At 43.3% G+C, this 21,961-nt stretch overlaps 1 protein-coding gene across 1 annotated transcript in view; it reads left to right on the top strand.

Moving 5' to 3' along the window:
• ryr2a (ryanodine receptor 2a (cardiac)) overlaps positions 1-21,961 on the top strand; it is a 794,383-nt gene that overhangs the window by 380,145 nt on the left and 392,277 nt on the right. Inside the window, exons 17-19 of the mRNA XM_078557297.1 lie at positions 3,260-3,378; positions 6,958-7,091; positions 11,051-11,292. Of these exons, the coding sequence (XP_078413423.1) occupies positions 3,260-3,378; positions 6,958-7,091; positions 11,051-11,292 (495 nt within the window). The remainder of the gene's footprint in view (positions 1-3,259; positions 3,379-6,957; positions 7,092-11,050; positions 11,293-21,961) is intronic.

Here is a 21,961-nt window from a genome sequence, read left to right as displayed (position 1 = left end):
AAAATTCTGTAATGTACTCCATCCCACTAACCCCCAGGATATAAGCGCCTCTAATTTGGCCTGTCTTACATCCCTATTTAATCACTCCATCATTGGTGGCCTTGCCTCCTGCTGCTAAGGTGCTAACCTCTGGAACCCTTTCCCTAACCCTCTCTACCTCTCTTTCCTCCTGTAAGATAGTCCTTGAGACCTAGTCCTTTGTCCAAGCTTTTGGTCATCTGCCCTAAAATCTCCTTGTGGCAAATTTTGTTCGATAATGCTCCTTTGAAACACTTTTACTATGATAAAGCTGCTATATAAATGCAAGCTGTTTTGTGGTTGTATTCAGTGATATACTATTGTTGCTTAAGTCTTGTTCTCTGCTGTTTATTATTTGTTTATTTATTTTATTTGTTTTTTTATTTCCCAAGGTACAGGAATGATTAGGACAAATAAATGTTGTTAATGCTATATAGGCCGGGATTTTCCATGCCAGCTGGGGTTGGGTGTGTTCAGTGGTGTGAGTGGGCAGTATGGCGCAATTGGTTTCATGACGGCGCAAAACCAATATGCGACCGTCTGCTCAGCCCGCTGATGGCAGGCTGTGTTTCACGTCATCGGACGTCGAGAACCTCATTGTAATACATCAGCGTATCGTTTGTAAGGCCAGCCCACCGGACTCATTCCCTCCCTCGCTGGGTCGTCGGCCCACATCGGTGGGAAAACACACCGACGTGTTTCACAACACCACATAAGCGACGTGCACCTCGCTCGAGTCTTCGAGGTTTGTTTGCCAATCTTGCTTCGGTCAGCAATCACACTCATCAGCGCCACTTTTAGGGGGGGTTACGGATAGGTCTGTACCTACCAGATCAGCCACATGTGGGTGGCTTTTCAATGGCTGCAGAGCAAGTTCTTGCTCGGGGAATGGGGAGAAGTGGCCTCAGGCAAGGGAAGAGGCTGCAGGGCGAGGGCTGTACAGGGGAAGGGGGATATCCCAGGTTGTGTGTGGGGGCACATGTTGATCTGTGCAACTGGCCTCAAGATGGTGCGGGCTGAGGAGGCAGTCTCCAGGGGAGATGAGACCAGATGGACATGTGAGGGTATGTGTGTGAGAATGAGTGGTGATGTCCCTTGAGCTGGCAGTGAGTGAGATGCCAGTGAATGTATGATGGGCTTGAGTATGTGAGTTTAGAGTGATGAGATGGTTGCCATACCCTGGCTGCACAGATGAGATCATTCATCTTCTATCTGCATTGGATGGCCAACCTCTTCTGTGCAACACTGGCACTGACCATCGCTGGAACTGCCTGCCATGCTGGACTGGTGATGCTGCTGCCCGTCCTGCGGCAAGAGCGGGGGTAGAGGACATTATGGCGGGCCTTCATGGTGTCCAGATGACATTCCAGCGACGCGTCATTAAACCTGGGTACTGCAATCTTTTTGCCTTTTATGGACATCCTCCCTGCAGCAGCTGTTGGCTGTAAACACTGAGATGTGTGCACGTGGCTGGACTTTAAGTATGGCGCGATGAAGTGGCGAGGTGATGGTGAGGCAGGCAAACGAAACGGCCCGTTTCCCGGGAATGTATAAATAATGCGGCGGGTTTGGGACGACACGGCGTGAAAACCTGCCATCGCGGTCAGTGGGTAAAACACTGTCCCCCCCCACCCCCCCCGCTACTGCATTTAGTGCGAATCTGGGATGATTCTGCTCTGAATAATTTTGGATCATTCTGGTTCGGAGTAACGTGCCTTATATGAGAGTGAAATTGTCGTTTTTAAAATTGCAGTTCAGGGAGGACACAAGAGAAATCCAGCAAAAAAATGCTCAACTGATTAGAGTTATTAACCTTGAAAAACAGTCAAGCAATTCAGCATAAACTGAGTTAGCTCTTCGTAACTAATGGTGTTTGTGCATGCAATACTGAAGGTTTCACCAGGGATTGACGGTACTTTATTAGGATTCTATCTGTGCGTGAAACATTTTTTTCTCTCTTTTTTGCACATTATTATTCTCTGTGGTTGGCTAATGCTTAATGCTTTCCAGGCACGTCAGACTAAAGCAATTTGACTCCCTGTGGTGTAACACATTTTTTTCTTGAGCATGCCTGTTTACCTTGCGATGAAAACAGATCTTACTGAAAATGCTGTCTTATTCCATGTGAAGAGAAATGCGATATAAACATTTTTGATATGCAAGGTCTCAATCTCTGTTCACCAAAATAATTCTTCATTCATTGTGTTTTGCTTTTCTTGTGGTTGGCTTATATTCTTAACTTATGTTAATGTACATATCAATAATTTTATTCGATAATTCTCATAGACATACTTTGTTTTACATTTGAATAGTAATACTGTCCTGTTCTTCTGTCCCCTGCAACAAAAGACACTAATCCTAGCACAAAATGTCTCAAGGCAAAACGTGTTTGACAAGCAAAAGTTGGCTATTTTTTTGTATTTGTGTTATTTTAATTATGAGGCTGAACCAACAAGCTGGTCAGTTTATTAGCTTGGCACCAGAAATTATGAACTTTGGTTATATAAAGAAACTGGAGAAGCTGGGGTTGTTCACTCTAGGGCAAAGGCTAAAAGGGAATTTGATAAGAGGTGTTCAAAATCATGAGGTTTTGATAGAGTAAATGGAGTGAAACCGTTTCCGGTAGCAAAAGGTTTGGTAACCAGAGGACACAGATTTGAGGTGATTGGTGAACGAATATGAGGAAACAATTTTGTACACAGCAAGTTGTTGTGATCCGGAATGCGCTGCCTGAAAGGCTAGTGAAAGCAGATTCAGTAGTGATTTTCAAAAGGGAATTGGATAAATACTGGAAAGGAAAGCATTAAGGGCCACAGGTAAAGAGCGGGTTGGAGTGTGGCTAGTTGGATGTCTCTGCCAAAGAGGGACACTGGCCAAATGGACACCTTCCGTGCTGTAACATTCTATGTTTATGGGATTGGGTCAGTTTCATGCCAGTGAAGTACTCATCTTGGATATCCCCTTATGGTAAGCTCCAAGGTGAGATTGGGTGCTTCCCAACACAAGAGAGACATGGAGAGAGAAAATCACAGTGCATCATTCTAAGACACAGCACTGGTTGCGGAAGGACATTGGCGGAAGCCTGGTAGCAGGTTGACTGGTTCTGTCAGTTCTTTTGGCTACAGATAGTGTGTGATTCGCAGAGGAGATGAAGTACAAATATTAAAAATCTTTCCAATATAAAGTAAAAAGAAGCATGTGCATTCATTGAACTAATTCATTTTCAATTTTTACCAAATAGGAATTCTTGAAGTTTTACATTGTGTTCTTGTGGAAAGTCCTGAAGCTCTGAACATTATCAAAGAGGGGCACATCAAGTCTATAATTTCCTTGCTAGATAAACATGGAAGGAATCATAAGGTATGTTTTATTTCTTTTTGGAGTGCTAATCATTTTACTCGTGAAAAGGCATGTTGCTAAATTTCTAAGACCACATGTGGTGAAGATTTGTTGTGAAACTGTGTGTTCATAAAAACACATTTATGTTTACTAACACATTTAGAATTTTGCTACAAATAGTAGCAAAGGAAGTCCTCCCCAAAGTATTTACCTTTTTGAAACATTTTAATTCTAGCTAAGGTTTATTAGTGGAAGATGCTTACCTGCTTTTAGTAGAGATGGGGTGATTTATGGAAGTTGCTGCAGAGTTAACTTCTTTATTGCTATAAGAATTTTATACTTATTTTGTCATATTATTCAAATATTAATTCCTCTGTAAGCCCTTTGAAACCAGGAACTACCTGCAACATAATATCTATTTCTGACCTGTACTAGCCACCAGGAGGCTTGCAAGAGTCATCCATGTCAACCCATTTTAATTTTTAAAATTGTTTTCCTCCATCCTAAACCCCATCCCCCAACCCTTCGCCTCCAATTTCCAAAGGAAGTACTAGGCGTCTGCATGGTGCCTTCCAAAAGTGAAGTGATTAAAATGAATCGAAAGGGGAGTCAAACCTCCACTACCCATTGCATGTTGGTATTTTGATATTTGACTCGTCATATAATCTACTATAATCACAGAAATTGTTACGTGCAGAAGGAGGCCATTTGGCCCATTGTGTCTGCACTGGCTTTCTGAATGAGCAACGTACCCAGTACCATTCCCTGTAACCCTGCACATTCTTCCTTTTCAGATAACAGTCTGATTCCCTTTTGAATGCTTCAATTGAAATTGCCTCCAACACATTCTCAGGCAGTGCATTCCAGACCCTAACCATTCCCCGTGAAAAAAATAGTCTCCCCTTATATCACATTTGTTTCTTTTACTAATTACTTTAAATCTGTGCCCTCTCATTCTCGGTCCTTTCATGAGTGGGAACAGTTTCTCCCTATCTATCAGGGGAGGTGATGGCGTAGTGATATTGTCACTGGACTAGTATTCGACAGAACCATGGTAATGGTCTGGGGACCCAGGTTCGAATACCTCCTCGGCAGATGGTGAACTTTGAATCCAATAAAAATCAGGAATTAAAAGTTTGATGATGACACCATGAAACCATTGGCAATTGTTGTAAAAATCTGTCTGGTTCACCAATGTCCTGTAGGGAAGGAAATCGGCTGTCCTTACCTGACCTAGCCTACATGTGACTTCATACCCACAGCAATGTGGCTGACTCTTAACTGCCCTCTGAGCAAGGGGCAGTTAGGGATGGGCAATAAATGCTGCCCTAGCCAGTGACGCCCACATCCCATGAGTGAATAAAGAAACTCTCTGAACAGACTCATGATTTTGAATGTCTCTATCAAATCCTCTCTCAACTTTCTTTTTTCCAAGGAAAACTAACTAACTTCTTCAGTCTACCTTCGTAACAAATTCCTCATCCCTCGAACCATTCACAGGAATCTTTTCCGCACCCTCTCTAATATTTCAATAAAATTCTCAATTCTTATGAAATGGCACAGAATATAAATGATAAACAGGTTATTCAATTATATCTTGTGCAATATTGGGAGCAAAGTGCTTTTCATTTCTAAATTTTGTGCTCTGACATAATATGATAAAGCCATCAACAAACTCTCCAATTATATGCAGAATGTATGATTTCATGACTGTACTATGGATTAAGTCCATCTGTGGTTTTCTGCCCCTAGAGCATCACACATGAGATTATTGAGCTACTTATTACCTGAGATGGGTTGCCATTGGCTTCCTTATGGTTTTTATCTTCATAATACCTTTGCCTAGTAGGCTGTAACTAAGACTAAATAGCCCCATATGCCCTTCACAATGGGGAAGAGACATCCACACCCCTCAGACACAAGTATGCCTGCAGGACATCAACTGGTGCTGGTGCTGGAGCTGGTGCTGGTGCTGGTGCTGGTGCTGGAGCTGGTGCTCCAACCTCCGTTCTCTGGAGTTTTTTTCATAAGATATGGGCATCTCTGGCTAGACCAGCATTTGCTGCCCATCCCTAATTGCCCTTGAGAGGTTGGTGGTGAGCCGCCTTCTTGAACTGCTGTGGTCTATGTGGAGTAGGTACACCCACAGTGCTGTTAGGAAGGGAGTTCCAGGATTTTGACCCAGCGACGGTGAAGGAACGGTGAATACCAATGTGGCAGAATGTTTATGATGCACCACAAAGAGCAGAACATTACTATTGTAGCCAGAGGCTGAGTAAAAGGAATCTCCAAACAGGAGTTGAAATAGTATAGGGAAAAGACAGAAGAATGGAACTAATTGAATAGCTATTTCAGAAGCATAGGCATGGTGGCTCAGGTGGTCAAATCCTGAAAAATTCTATGATAAATCTAAATTCCAGAATTTGTTGAATTTAAATAAAAGGAAATTTGATGAACATAATTCAGTGTTCACCAAAGCTATAGGGCTAGATTTTCAAAGGGCTGCAGGGTCCTGACCCGATGTGGGCATGATTTGAAAATCGTGGTTCTGAAGGTTGTCTCGAGATCCTGACACCTCTGGGACAGTTTTGAATTTTCAAAGAGCGGTGGTGGGGTGTGGGGTGGGAATGAAGGGAATGGGAAACCTGCTCATCGCTGGTTAACAGTTCCTTAAGCTCACAGAGGAGCTTGTTAAATGTCTGTTTGGGAATGCAATTTTCAACTTAATTTCAGCAAACCTGAAAGTGCAAGTTTTGTGCACTTTAGTGCACGGCTGTCGGGTTCGCCGTGGGGTTGAAGTAATTTATTTGGAGTTGTTCTTAAATATAAGCCATGGGATCAACTAGCATCAGCACAATCACAGCTCCTAACCTTCTCTTCCACAGCTGCTATCTGCCTTGTTCCAACTCCATGTCTTTCCCAGGAGTTGCCTGCTTTAATTGATAATGCAGTGGCAGCCCCCAAAATGGCTGCTGCCTGTCTTCGCCACTGGCGCCAGGCAGGCAGCCCCCACCTTCTGGAGGCACTCGCCACCTTCAATTGGGTGCCGAGCTTGCCTCCTAGCCAATCAGGTCACTTGAATTTAAAAATCGCATCGCGAGAGTGCCGCAGCTTAGGCGCGGCGTCTGGATTCAGAATTCGCCTGGGAGTCAGGTTCGTGATCCCGCATCGAAAGTCCGGCCCACAATCTCATGCTCTTAGTAAACAAAACACACAATTCAATCTTCAATACACTTTTACTGTGGCTTTTCTGAACAGTTTCCGTAGTTTTGTTGCACTTATGATGGATCTAATTGATATTGCTTGTTGAAGCTTTCTTAATAATTCCCTGAACCAATTGCTTGAATAAATACAGATGCAGAAGAATAACCTGAGCTTCCACAGTTTTCAGCAAGTCTTTTTGAGCAATAGCTGAAGCTTTTGTAGTTCTGAAGGTCCATCTCTTAATTAAGCAAGTTATTTAAATTGCCAATATGTGGAAGAAATACACTCCATGAGATGGTCTGTCTGAACCATAACGTCTCTGGAAATCTGCTCCTTGTGGCAAATGATAAGTGGAGAAAAGCTGAATAAACATAATTAATTTCCTTGTCTTCGAAGGTTTTGGACGTATTATGCTCTCTGTGTGTGTGTCATGGAGTTGCTGTGCGATCTAACCAGCATCTAATTTGTGACAACCTGCTACCAGGAAGAGACCTACTGTTGCAAACACGGCTCACCAACCATGTCAGCAGGTAATAATAAAACCATCCCAGTGATCTAAATGTTCAGAAATACTGTGCTTTAAAAGGCTATGAATGTAGCAAAGCAATAAATTGATTTTTTTTAACGTTTTTATTAATGGACAAATACTCTACTGATTATCATGGGGTCTTATCAGCAATTTTAGACTAGGGTCTGAATTTTTAGCCCTCAGTGGGAGCGGGCGTGCCTGGAATTTCACCCCATCAACTGGCATTCCGGTTTCCTGGCTCCATCTCGCATCGGGTTCATTTTTCTGGAGGCAGGATGGGGAGGGTGTAGAAGGGCTTCCTGCCCACAAGGGTGAGTAACCAACTGAGGAACTTTCCAACCTCCTGTTGGAAACCGACTGGGAATTCCCCGGCACAGCTGCCTGGAGGCGGCAGACCAAGGCTGGGGTTGTAGCTAGCGTTTCAGGCAGGCATAATTTATTCTTTCATGGGATGTGGGTGTCGCTGGCAAGGCCAGCATTTGTTGCCCCATCCCTAATTAGCCCTTGGACTGAGTGTCTAGCTAGGCCTTTGCAGAGCCAGCCATATTGTTGTGGGTCTGGAGTCACATGTAGGCCAGACTGGGTAAGGATGGCAGATTTCCTTCCCTAAAGGACATTAGTGAGCCAGATGGGATTTTACGACAATTGATGATAGTTTCGTGGTCACCATTACTGATGGGCAGCTTTTAATTCCATGGTGGGATTTGATCCCGTGTCCCCAGATTTATTAGCCTGGCCCTTTGGATTACTAGGCCAGTGACGTTACTACTGCACCACCATCTCCCTCGGTGCTTAGAGGCCCTCCCAGTCACAGGCCGCCCTTTTGAAGGTTCCCCCAGCATCCCCTCCCATCCTCCGCAACGCAGAGTGGTGGCTCAGCTGCAAAGGCCTTTTTTATTTTAAAATGTGAAAAGTTGGAGAGAGGGCGCTTCCATTATGAAATCCTATCGAAGCTGGAGGATGTTCTATTGAGCCTCTTGCACAAAGAGCCTGTCTGCCATTTCCTTAACTGGATGGTGCGGCCCACCCCCCCTGCAGCTAATTGGCCGATTTGGGGAAAATCGCAGGTGAGCGATTGGCAGGTGCAGGCTTCTGGCCCCCATTTGTCCCTGATGATGACGGGGTCCTGAAGGCTGCAAGGAAAATCATGCCCTCCATGTCGGATTGGGAAGAATGATGCCTAAAGCCCTGATCTCACTTCCTTGTTTTTATATTGTCCTATAACTCCTTTTCTGGATGGACAGAAGACTGGGCAGCCAAGCTTTCACTAAGTCTGCTCTGCTAGTGCAGGGGAGTGGGTCGAACGTGCAAGTGAGATGGCCCAAATCCCATTCCAAATTGCCTGACCTGCTGCAGAGGGATGTGTGGAAAAAGAGCTCCTTGATTTCACTCCTAAATGCCTTGAGTCTAATTTTATGATTAAAATTATGATCCTTGTTCTGGATTTCCTCCATCAGAAAAAATGTTTTTTTTTAATCTACCCTATCAAATCCATTTATCGTTTTAAGCACCTTGATCAGATGACCCCTCGGCCTTCGAAACTTGAGGGAATACAATGGAAGTTTATTCAACCTGACTTCATAATTTAGTGTCCTAAGACACACTCTCACACTAACCATAATTTGCATTTTAAGAAAAGGTACTTTGTTGCAATTATATTGTAAAAATATTATGATATGAAAATTGGAATAAACTAAACGCTTGAGTAATTTTATTCATCTAATAACTGACACAATTTTTAACCTGCAGTGTTCGAGTGCCTTCTTGCTTTGGGATAAATAAGATTTTCCCTCAACTTTCCCAATATTTTGCTATTTTTCTCATTTTCTGAATTAGTAAAAGTAAACATTCAATTTAAAAAAATGTATGTCAATTGCAGCAAAAGTAAACATTTTAAAAAAGCTTTAAATATATCGAGTCTCTCACAATGGCTTTGGTTTTAACATATGGGCCGGAATTTTACACTCCCCTAAGGGGTGGGCTGGTGGGTGGGGGTGGGGGTGGTGCATAAAATTGTCCGCCATGGCAGTGGTGGAGTGCCCATCACTAGTGCGCTACTGCCCACCCCGCAGGTATTTTGCCCGCAATGGGGAAGGCATCAGGTGGCATACTCACCTGCCGGCAAATTGAGGCTCTTAAGTAGCCAATTAATGGCCACTTAGGAGCCTCCCCCCCGCCATTGCTGGCATTTATCCTGCAGTGGGGGATGCTGGTGCCAATGTCCAAGCTACCAGGTGAAAGCTAGCAGCTACGTGGCCGGGCTGGGTGGTGTGGCTCTTGGTTGTGCATCCTGTGCCGACCACCAGCTTCCCTCCCAAGTTCCCCTCCCCCTACATTCCCCCCCCCCCCCCCCCCCCCACCCCCCCACACCTAGTCCACAAAGGTACCCTACCTCTGGCCCTGGCAAGACCTGGACTTATCTGTACCATGTCTGCCGTCTTAGGTGGGCATTAAAATTCCCATGGTACTATTTTGGAGAAGAGCAGAGGAGTTATCCTGGTGCCCTAGCCAATATGTATCCCTCAACTAACATCACAACAAAAAGATGTATTGCCTGGTTATTATCACAGTGCTGTTTGTGGGAGTTTGCTGAGTGCAAATTAGATGCTGTGTTTCCTACATTACAACAGTGATCCCACTTCAAAAGTAATCCATTGGCTGTAAAACACTTTGCGATGTCTTGTGGCCATGAGAGGGGCTACATAAATGGCAAGTCTTTCTTTCAAGCCACACACCATCCTGGCTTGCAAATATCTTGGTGTTGCTTCATCATCACTGGAACTCACTACCTAACAACACTGTAGGTGCACCTTAACCACGCTGACTGTAGTGGTTCAACCTATGGGCTTGCCACCACCTTTTCAATGGCAATAAATGCTGGACTTGCCAGCGACGGCCCCATCCCATGAACGAATAAACAAACCTTTACCAGAACCTGATAGTCCAGAATGCAATTAAGTCCTCCCCCTGTCTATTAAAATGAATTGAAAATGTAAAGTTAATAGAAATATTTTAAAGCCTCACACGAAGGAGAGTGCACTTGGGAGGAACAAATGGCTTTGGTCCAAGGCTTTCTATCACTGGCGGATTCCCTCACCTCATGTCAGGGTCTGTAATGGCCTAATTGATGAGGATTAATTGTTATGATTGGTCAACAACTCCATTATCATTGGTGTCAGCTGTGGCTCAGTTCATAGCACCCTCGCCTTTGAATCAGAGGGTTGTGGGTTCATGTCCCACTCCCGGAAACCAAGAACTGTGATTGTACTCGAAAAGAGTTGCAATCTGTGACTGCTGATAACTCGAAAGAGTATCATTGTATCATGTGACTACCCAGAAGGTGAATGTGAGGGTTCTTGGACATTATTTTGTCTAGCATTTCTTCTGTTCTTACACTGGCTGATGTTTTCTTCTGCTATGTTAGCTTGCCTTCAGTATTCCAGCTGTGCAAATGAATGAACAAAAAAATGATTGGGAACATAAGCCTGGTCATTTTGTTGGAAGAGACAGTTTTAAGATATATCCATCATATAAAAGATGGAGACCCAGAATTTCTTTGGGAGACCTTACTGGGGGTGAATCTGGGTAGGGTAGAACATCCCCCTCCCACCCTGTGCCCTTGACCCTTTCTGGTATCCTGCAATGAGGACATAATGCCTTGATGCCACTGGCATTTTTTTCGTGCTGATGTACCACCCGCTCCTGATGGATGGAAAGGATTTTGCTGCAGTGTCATCTCCCGGCCTCACTTTAGCCAAAATTCCTGATTGCTGGATAAATAGGTTGGGAGCTCAGCGTAATTAGGTCCCATCTTAAATGCCACACCCACGGATCTGTGCAGACACTACCTCTCTAATAGCCACAAGATTGAGGGAATTCTGTGCTAGAATGTAGGTTAGAATTTGTTAAAAAATTAGATGCAATTTTCTCTGATAAAGAAGCACTTTTTTCTATTTTCAGTATGCGGCCCAATATCTTCCTGGGAATAAGCGATGGTGCGGCCCAATATAAGAAGTGGTACTATGAGCTAATAGTGGACCATGTTGACCCCTTCGTAACAACAGAAGCTACACATCTTCGAGTTGGCTGGGCTTCAACAGATGGTTACTCCCCGTGCCCTGGAGGAGGTGAAGGATGGGGAGGAAATGGTGTAGGAGATGACCTTTACTCCTATGGATTCGATGGACTGCACTTGTGGTCAGGTATGTAGTTCTACATAATTAGAAATCATAACACTTTGGGCTGGGTGTTACGGCCCCCAGCTGGGCGTGTTTTCTGAGAGGAGGGGGCGGGCATGTAAAATACAAGCCTACCACTCGCCTGCCTACCCCAGAGCTGTCCCCGATAACAGGTTGGGTGCGTGGGTGGCAAATTTGGTAGCCCTCCTACCATTTTAAAATAAATAATTAAAGGCCAATTGAGCTCGTTATCAAGCCAATTGATCAGAATGATAAGCTGCCCATGTCATAATATGGCTGGCATAGGCAGGCAGCTTTTTTTAAGCAAACTGTTTAAAATGTGGGAAGGAAGCGGTGTGGGGTAAGTCCTTTGGGGTGTGTCCTATGCACCCCCACCAAGGTGATACCCTCCTTTGTTCCTCCCTGTCTGGCCTCCAAAACTTGACCCCCCCTCTCTCTCACGCTCTTCAATCCTTCACTGTCCAATACCTGGGTCCAGAGGTCATAGCTGTTTTCATCCCGGGGCCTGCTTGCTGTCCCAGCACTACTGAGTTGTGGTGCTGCTGGGACTGCTAGAGCTGCCAGCTATCTTCCCACTGAGGGGTGGATGTCCTGCTCTCATCTTATACATGCTGCCTGCAAGCATGTTATTGCTGCAGGATGGCTTTGCTTAAAGTGGGTCAATTGGCATCCAACATTTCTTCTGGGGGGTTGGAGTAGGGGGAGCAATACACCCCACACCCTGGAAAATTCAGTCCTTTATACAGCCAATCACATCTACAAAGCTTGAGTCTCCTTCCAGTCTGTTCATCTTCTCCACACCAAAAATTATTTAAAAAATAATCGTATTAATATAGAGATATTTTAAACTAAAAAACATCTGCCACATGTTATATTGTTGTTGGGCTGGAGTAGTTTCAGTAACTCCCAAAACTGCCAGCTACAAACACTCTAACTTTATTGTGACATATTTATAGTTGGGAGAACACTCCTTTACACTAGCTCCTTTCTATGCTGCTTTCTCCTAGACTTTCAGGTTACATGAGTATATGGCACTTCCTTCTATGACATCACAGACTGTTACAGTTTACCCTTTGTGGAACTTAGTCTAACATACTCCATTATACTACATCTCCCCCAAGCGTCTGTTCAGACTTCAAAGTTCTCTGAACTTCATTGAAACACAATGCTTCAGTCTCCTAGTCATTCTGAACATTTCAGTGTTTTGAAGCCTCATAGGAAATGTAACCTTTTTTGCTATCTTAGTTAAATGTCATTTTACTTTCTCTCCCCATGGTACCTTCTTCTCTCTTCTCACTCCTTCCGGTTTCTCGAGATTCTCACCTCTTACACTGTTAAACGTTGTGATGCCTTCACTAGTCTACTGTACCTTGTTCTCCTCTCGTTTGTAGGGAATAGGCATTTTAATTCTGCTTTTTGTTCTCTGGACGCTGTTGAACAGAATTCAAATAAGTAGATGGTTTGGGATCACCTGCTCCAGTGCCTCCTTTCATTTCTGATAATTGTGACCTCTCTGGTCTCTCTTTTGCATCCCGTTGTTCAGTTGCAACCAAAGCTCTTCTGTTTCTTCTTACAGTGCCCTGTTCTGTCTGGACAATGTAAGATCTTGGATGTGGTGATTTTTCCAGTATTTCTTTGTTCCTTGATTTATCTCTGATCAAACCTGTTCTCCTTGTCAAAGATCTGATAATGTTCTTGCTCTGTGCCGACTATCATAATGTTTCGTCTGCTTACCTTGGTAAATCTCTCTTTCTCGTACTTTCTGTAAGTCTCTATCTTTGAATTGTGGCATCAAGGGTAGGAACCTGTGTCCGCAACCTTCTTCCCATGTGTACTCACGTGGAGCCAATCCATTCTGCAAGGGTGAGGATCTGTAACTCAAGAGCCTCATGAGTGCTAGTTGAAAATTCTCATTTGTTTTCAGTAATGCCTTTACAATGCCGACACCTCCCTCAGCTTCTGCATTAGCCTGAGGAAACCTTGGTGAACTTGTGTGAACAAATCCAAATAATTCTGTAAACTCTTGAAACTGTGGCCGGGATTTTCTGGTTCCCTCTGGTGAGCCATTCGAAAGTCGACTTTGGTGGTACCAGAAGATCCTGCTGGCAGGAGGGACCGTTATCTGATACCACAATATCAGGAACCCCATGGACTGCGAAAATTTCTTTCAGTGATGTTATCGGTGCCTCTGGTGTGTGACCGTGTAACTGTTTCACTTCAACCCACCTCAAGTCATAATCTACTACTTTTTCTTTATTCATTCACAGGATGTGGGCTTTGCTGGCTGGGCCAGCATTCATTGCCCATCCCTAGTAGTCCTTGTTCAGGGGCATTTAAGAGTCAACCACATTGGGTTTGGAGTCACGTGTAGGCCAGACCAGGTAAGGATGGCAGATTTTCTTCCCTGAAGGGTATTAGTGAACTAGATGGGTTTTTACAACAATTAATTATGGTTTCATAGTCATCGTTAGACTTTTAATTCCAGGATATTATTGAATTCTAACCCAGGTCCCTAGAATATTACCCTGGGTCATTGGATTACTGATCCAGCAACAATACCATTATGCCATCGCCTCTTCTTTTAGGCTCAAATAAATGCATTCCTTGGTATTCCTTTGGCCTTGTAGGAAAAGAAGCTAACATTAGTGGTTCTTTTGATTCATGTCTGTGAATTGTATATGTGATACATCTTGATATAATTTCTTCCAATGGCTTTGAAAGGCCCAGCCACCAAACTGAATATCGTGTTGTGGCTCTGCACTTGGCGGTACCTAAATGACCTTGTTGTAGGCGTTGTAAGATCACAAGTCTCAATGCTCTTGGGATTACTATTCTATCATCATATGCCAGTAAATCATTGATCACTGTCAGAAGTGCTCTCTGCTCGAAATACGGCCCCAAGATAAGACTATGTGGTTGGCCATTCTCTGACACAAAATCCTCTGATCTGCTTACATTCCTTGTCTGATTTTTGAGCCTCTTTGATTTCACTCAATCTTTGTGCAGTTGCCGGTAACGTGTGAAAACTCCTCGACTTCTTCCACAAATTTACTATCACATTTTTCTGGATTCTCTATTTCAATGCATGATAATGCATCTGCTGTACTCTGTGGTTTCCCTGGAACATATACAGTATGAGTATCAAACCTGATCAATCTTAATTTAAACTTTTGAATCTTGATGGCATCGCTGCAAGCTCTTTCGAATTCAGTTGTGTGACTAAAGGTTTCTGTCTGTTTTTATTGTAATTTTTATTGTGAAGACCTAAGACGTGGCCAGTAAATTTCTTGCATGCCCACATGGCTGCTAATGCTTCCTTTTCAATTACTGCTTATCCCTTCTCTGTACCTGTTAATCAACGTGATGCGTCATAGACTGGTCTGCATTTTCCATCTCTTTGAGGCTGAAAAAGTACTGCGCCCAATCCTGTAGAGGACAAGTCTGCTGCTATTATTGTAGGTAATTCCAGATTGTAATATGCTAATATCTCTGATGACATCAACCTCTCCTGGATTTTGTCAAGTGTATTTCTAATGTATTTCTTCACAACACCATTCATTGTCTTGGTGTAACAACTGACATAGCGGCTTGTTGAGCTCTGTTAAGTGATTATTTTTAGAAATTTTGCCACTTGATTTACAATGCCCATGGATCTTTGTAACTCTGTGATATTCCTTGGAGCAGGAAATTCTTTTATGGCCCTGGTTTTCAGTGGATCAACCTTTATTCCTGATGCATTCACCGTGTGACCAAGAAACCTGATTGTTGGCTGTGAAAACTCACACTTCCTTTTGAGGGTCAATCCTGCCTCTTGCAATCTTCTCAGCACTGCTCTCACTCACGCTCAGCTTGAGTGGACCCATGTATCAACATGTCATCCATGTGGCAAAAAACTCCGTAGAAGCCCTGTATAAGATTTGACATTGTTCATTGAAAAATCTCTGGTGCCAGTGTTATTCCAAAGGTAACTTCTGGAAACAGAGGAGAGAATGTTACGACCCTCCCGCCAGCGGGTTTTTCCGGTCCCACCGAAGTCAGTGGAGTTTTGAACAGCTCGCTACATTTTACAGCTCCCCACCCCCCCCCACCCCCGCCATGACGGGGCTGTAAAATTCTGCCCAGAATCTCCCAAATGGTGTTATAAAAGTTGTGAGAAGCTTGGAATGCTCCTCTAGTGGTATTTTCCAGAATCTGCTGTTAGTGTCTAATTTAGAGAACGTTGAGCTCTTCCCTAATTGAGCTAAACTCTCATCTACTGATACCATTGAATGGGTTTCTCTTTCCATAGTTTAATTGAGTTGTGTGAGATCAACACAAATTGTTATAGAACTGTCTGTCTTCGGAACAGGTACTATCCGTGAGCACCAACTCGTTGGCTCTTTTACAGGTCACATAACTCCTTGTCCCTTGAGTCAATCTCTTTCTTTAACTTTGGAAGTGAAGGATATGGAACCTTTCTGGGTGTATATAAGCATATAGTGCTAGTTTTATACATTACGCTGTTTTTAGCTCTTACAATCCTGTACATAACTGGAAATTCTGGTCTGAAGTCTCCTGATTGACCTTCACCAGTCTTTATTCCTTCTTTTCCGCGGATTAGTTTGAATTCCACACATGCCTTTCTATTAAAAGTGACAACTCTGATCTTAAATTAGCTACAATATTTCAATAATTACTTTCTCTCTTTGCTTTAAAGTAGCTGCTCATTCTTTGAGAACTTTCAGCCATGTTCCTCCTCGTCTGTATAGTTTTTTGTTGGGATGTGTTTGGCAGGACAGTTTCTGTGGCCGTACCTTTCTCTTCCGCACCAGCAACAGCTAGCCATGGCTGCTGCCATTAATTGCTTTTCATGCAGTACATCTTTCCTTCTCTCTATTTTCCCTTTTTTATGTCGGACAGATTCAACTGTTTCTGTTACTTTGGGATACTCTCACTCCGCTGACTTTGGTTTTGCCTCTTGATCTCGGCTTGTCTACTTAATTGAATCGCCTTCCCCAGGGTCGTCATCTCGGGACTGCACATTATCTGATAATGTATCATCCACTACTCCAACAACTATTCTGTCATGAATTAGCGCCTCTTTCAGATGACTGCACTCATAGTCTTCTGCTAATTGGTGCAAATCATTACTAAATGCATCGATGCTTTCCCCGTGTTTCTGGGTACGTTTATTGAACTTTGTGTTCCATGATCGTGTTCTTGCGGAGATTGAAATATGACTCCAATGCATGAATAATCTCAGCATATGTGGCTTTACCCTCATCGATCCCCAGCGTAACTAGAATGTCGTCCACACAGTGTCCCATTGCATACAAAAATGTACTGACCTGCTCAGACCCTGGCTTCACTGCGCGACCCTATGCGGTACAAAATTGAGCGAATCTTTTGCACCACTTTGACCACGCTTCAGCCTGATTTAGGCCTGCAACTTTCACAAAACTCCCTGATTGTGGTAAAGATTTATTTATCACCATCATTTTACCACTTGCCACCAGATAATATTGTGTTATTGGGTTGGGTTGGAGTAGTTTCAATAACTCCTGAAGACTGTCAGCAGCAATACACTCTAAATTTCATTGTAGCCTATTTACAATTATGAGAACACTCCCTTACACTAGCTTCTTTACAAGCTACTTTCTCCTGGACTATCAGGTCATGAGTAAATGTCACTTCCTTCTATGACAACACAAACTGTACAGTTAACCTTTTGTGGGACTTAGGGCAGAACTGTCTGCTTGTGTTGGCGGCGGGCATCATGGCAGGCATGAGTCGACATTATGGCGAGAAGACCAACAAAGTGGATTTACGCCGTCGTGAAGCCAGTTTGTAACCATCCACTCTACCCATCAATGGTGGACTGCACGTCAGGAACCTAATTTCAATACCTTAGCATCTTATTATAAGCCCTTCTCCCCGGAATCATCCCCCCCCCCCCCACCCCAACCAATGCTGGATCATCTGGGCACATCGGTGTGATTGCAGTCCAATGTGTTTCACAACTATATATAAGCGATATGCACCTGGCGAGCTTCACTTTGCTCAGGACTCTGAGGTTTGTTTGCCTATCTTGCTTTGGGCAGCATTCGTGTTCATCAGCACCAGGCTTCACAAGCAGCACCACATCATTTTTAGGGGGGCTCATAGGCAGATCTCTACCACAAGACTAGCTGTAAGGCAGGGGTGGCTTTTTAATGGCTGCAGGGCTAGAGCTTGCTTGCGGAGTAGGGAGAAGTAGCCTAAGGAAAGAGAAGAGGCTGCAGGGTGAGGGCTGTACTGGGGAAGGGGGGGTATTCCCAGGGTGTGTGTGGAGACACAAGTTGGGCTGTTCAAGTGACCTCAAGATTGTGAAGGCGGAGGAGGCAGTCTCCAGAGGAGATGAGGCCAGATGGAGATGTGAGGGTGTGTGTGAGAGAGTGAGTGGTGATGTCCCTTGAGCTGGCAGTGAGTGAGATGCCTTGATCGCCTTGTGAGTGTGTGAGTTGAGAGTGATGACTTACCCTGGTGGCACAGATGAGATCATTCATCCTTTTTCTGCACTGGATGGCTGACCTCTTGTGTGCAGCGTTGGCACTGACCACCTCTGCCACCGCCTCCCAAGCCGGAGTGGGTAGAGGACATTGCGGCAGGCATCCAAAAGGCATCCCAGGGATGCGCCACTGAATCGGCGGGCTGCAGTCTTCCTGACTTTTGGGGCCATGTCTTGACCGGAGCAGTCCTGGGCTGCAAGCATTGAGAAGCAGTTTAAGTATGATTACCGCACTTAGTACAAGTCTGGGATGATTCAGCTGTTAGTCTAACACACTCCATTATTACTACACATGTCATAATGATTGCCATGAAAGATGGCCTGATCATGGCTTGATGGAAGCAGCTCAACAGTTCTAACTGATATGCTGACAATCATATGCTATCATTGTGATTGATTGTTAATATTAAAGTATTTTGATGTGCAACATTTCAAAGTTGTAAGGCATTACCGGAATAATTTTAAAAGTGATGAACAGAAATTTCATCTCCTACAATTGACCTTCTAGTATTCAAGGACAAGTATCCATTTTTAAAAATCAAACCATTACACAATTATGATTAATGTTGAATTCCAAAATAAAGTATATTTTCTGTTGATATCAGCTGGCTTAAAGAAACCAGTGAGCCTGAAAAGAACATGCATTTGTATCACACATTCAGCATGTCTGTAAGCACCTCACAATCAGTTATTTATTTCTGGAGTTCATCCACAGTTTTTATGTAGGCAAATATAGCAGAGTATGTGTACACAACTAGTTTCACAGATAAGATGAATGACCAGTTAATGGGTTTGGTTGGTTGAGGGAAGAATGTTGACCAGGGGAAGATCCTGATATTCTTCAAACAGTGCTGTGGGGCCTTTTACATCAAGCTGCACAGTTTAGTCAGAGCTGTGTTCAGCAGCTCATTTGAAGAACAGCATCTCCAACAGTGTAGCAATCCCTTAGTATTGCATAGAAGTGTCAGCCACAGTGGGCAAAATTTTTATTGATCTGACTCACAGGGAGCAGGTTTGGCAGAAAATCCTGGGAAACCCACTACTTGGGATTTCCTCCACATGCTGTGGGGGTTTAATTCCTGTGAGGGACTAAGACCTCACACTTCGTATTTTTATAAAATATATATAGATATGCTCAATGCTATTTTAAATATTTTTAAAACTGAACAAAGACCTTTAAAGTGGCTGAAACTGTGTCTGTTTGTGTGACCCTGGAATAAAAGAAGCCACTTGACAGTTTTAGGAAAAGCATACGTCATTATCTCTGAGAAGCCGCTAATGAACCCCTGTGGACTGTACTGCTCAACTTCAAAGAGAGCTATACAAAGGCCATCTGCATTTAATAAGCCAGGCTGGCCAGAAGGAGAAGGATCGTCAGCTAAGACAAAGGCCCCACAACCTTCCTTTCAATTCCTAATGGCTGAGGCATTTAAATGTCTTTGGAATCTAGATGATGAGTACACATCCTTTGTCAAAGATGATGGAAAGCTGGGAGCCATGTGACATGGGTCTCTGGCTTGTGGAACATGTAATATTGCCTTGCTGAACTGAAAAGCTTAGTCTGCTGTTTACTATCCAACTAGCAGCCTCACAGACAAGGAGCTCTGCCCAGCTAGAATACCTGGCCCTTGTCTGCACTGTTTCTGTTGGAAATTCTGTACCATCACCTACAAGACTGATTCATCTCTGCATGCCTATCTCATTGTGTGATGTCAACACCACCGGAAAAGTGAATTATCCAGCATCGGTTTTCAACCCACCAACCTCTGTGAAGGAATACCTCATTGGATTTTAATTCTGGTCTCTGGACCTCACATAAACAATGTTTAGTTTCTCTGTGGTCTTTGTACTGCAAAACGTTTTCTTTGTCCCTCTCCTTACTGTCTGAGTGTGGAGGCAATGTTGCAACCTTCCTTTCACATTTTGACGGTGTGCAAATAAACTAACCCTTTGAGTTCATCCTATCTCGAGTTTACTGTGGGGTTATTAGTAGAAGATTGGATTACACATAAATTGAGGAGTTGGCAAAGTATGCTACCGCTTATAAAGAGGGAAACAAATCAGAACACCTTTCTGTTTATGGACGGGTAGTGAGAGGAAGAATTAGCGCTGTTTAAATTAACCCCCTTCTGCCCGTAACACTCCACAATGTTTCTCTGATGCCATGGATCTATTTCCTGCACAGAGGCCCAGCCAGATTGATGGCTGAACCTTGAGTCAGGTGGAGAACTTGTCACTGACGGTCACTACAGCAGGCAAGTCTGTACCAGGGACGATGGTGTTGACTGGGAGGTTGGGGCATGTTCGATTGGAAGGGGGTTAGTTGGCTGGTCTGCGTTGATTGGGGTGGTGATTGTGAGAGATAGCAGGTGTTATGACATGGCAGATGATGTGTGCCAGGTGGATCAAACCCATGAGGGAAACTTGATCACACAGTCACGCCAGTTTTGCAATTTGTATTTCTTTGAGATGCGTGCCTTGAATTCAGTAGTAATAAGTTCACCAAGATTTAGAAGTTTTTTTTAGAAAACTAAATTAAACCTTTATTAACCAAAGTAAAGATTTCAAACACACACATAGGTATACAAATTACGACTATAATAACTCCTAAAACCCCTAATTAATCTGGCTTCTAGTTACACTCCCGTTAAGGCAACAGTAAAAACAACAAATAGATTTTAAACAGATCCAAGCAAATCACCACAATACTCTGGACAGTAAAATTCAAAGTGGCTTTTCCCAGCTTCAGTTTCTGTAGACAGCAGCTTAATGCACAACTACTGGAGGCTTTTCACACTTCTGGTAGATCTTACAATTCCTTCCCCTCTGCCATTTAGCCTCTTCTCCTTTATACATGTTTCTCCTTTTTAATGCAAATTCCATTGTTCCCATATGTCTTTGGAACTTTACCTTTCTCATAGTATAAATCTGTTCACGGTGCTAATACTATCAGTAACCTTTGGGAAAAATAAACACACTGCTTGGAATAGCTTCTCTGGTGAGGTGTAACATCCTACCATTTCTTTGAAATTCAAACTACCCTGATTTATCTAAAAATGCAAACTCTCTTCACTTCACGTTCTAAAACTTCAGCCATGTTTACGTATTTAGCATTTCAAACCAGCTTCCTTTTGATTAGTTGAAAGCCTCCAGGCCAGCTGTTTCCAATTCAGTTAAATCCGACACACACAGACGCACACACTCCGATAACAGTACTTGCCAATTTCTTCTCAGCAAGTCAATCTTTGCGATAGACTTTGATCGTTCCAATTTCTTAATGCAATCTTCCAACCATGCTATAGTAGGTGAATCCGCTTTTGTCACTGCATTCACCTTTTCCTGCAATACTCCCCCTGAACAACAAGTATCACTATCCCACAACATTACGGATTGACTAGCTTCTGTGTCTCTTAAAATTTTAATATTTTTACCTACTCCACCCTGTTCACATGGAAAGACTTTCCTTTCACATACAAAATCTTTAAACATTTCCACAACCTGTTCCTCAGAACTCCCTTGGGTAAAATGGCAACACTTCCTTGCCTATTACTGATTCTTCCTGTTTTATCTGTACACAAGCCACCATTTTTTCCTGTGCCTGAACCTCAAGACGCACAGTACTTCTACTTCCAGAACCTTTATGCATCTCAACAATTCCAACAGATTTTCCCTGTAATTTCTAACACACTGACGTCATGTGCCCAACTTAATTACAATGAAAACACCTGAGTTTCCAGGCATCACTTCTACCCTCAGCATCTTCCTTTTCAGTCTGAGAAAAAACTTCCTGGGAATTTCCACCTACCCACTTTCTATCCTTCTCTGATTTAAAAGGGTGACGAAGAAAGGTTTCGATCTATGAACTAACTCATAATCAGCAGGTATCCCTGCTGCTTGACTTACCATTTTAACCCTCTGTTCTTCTACATGAGTTCTCACTACTGAATTAAATCTTTAAATTCTTCCAAAAGAATTACTTTTCTAAGAGCTGCATATATCATCTCTATCGTATCCATTGGCCAAAATTACTTTGTTTACTCGCCCAAACTCAGTATAAGTTTGCCCAGGCTGTTTTCTTATATTCCTAAACATCTGCCTTTATACGTCAGGAACCAACTCATATGCACTCAAAATAGCCTTTTTCAC

The sequence above is a fragment of the Cetorhinus maximus genome, chromosome 14 (assembly GCF_964194155.1).
Source record: "Cetorhinus maximus chromosome 14, sCetMax3.hap1.1, whole genome shotgun sequence".
In the NCBI taxonomy this organism is placed as follows: Eukaryota; Metazoa; Chordata; class Chondrichthyes; order Lamniformes; family Cetorhinidae; genus Cetorhinus; species Cetorhinus maximus.
The sequence above is the reverse complement of the archived record's forward strand: the minus strand, read 5'-3'. Positions and strand labels throughout refer to the sequence as shown.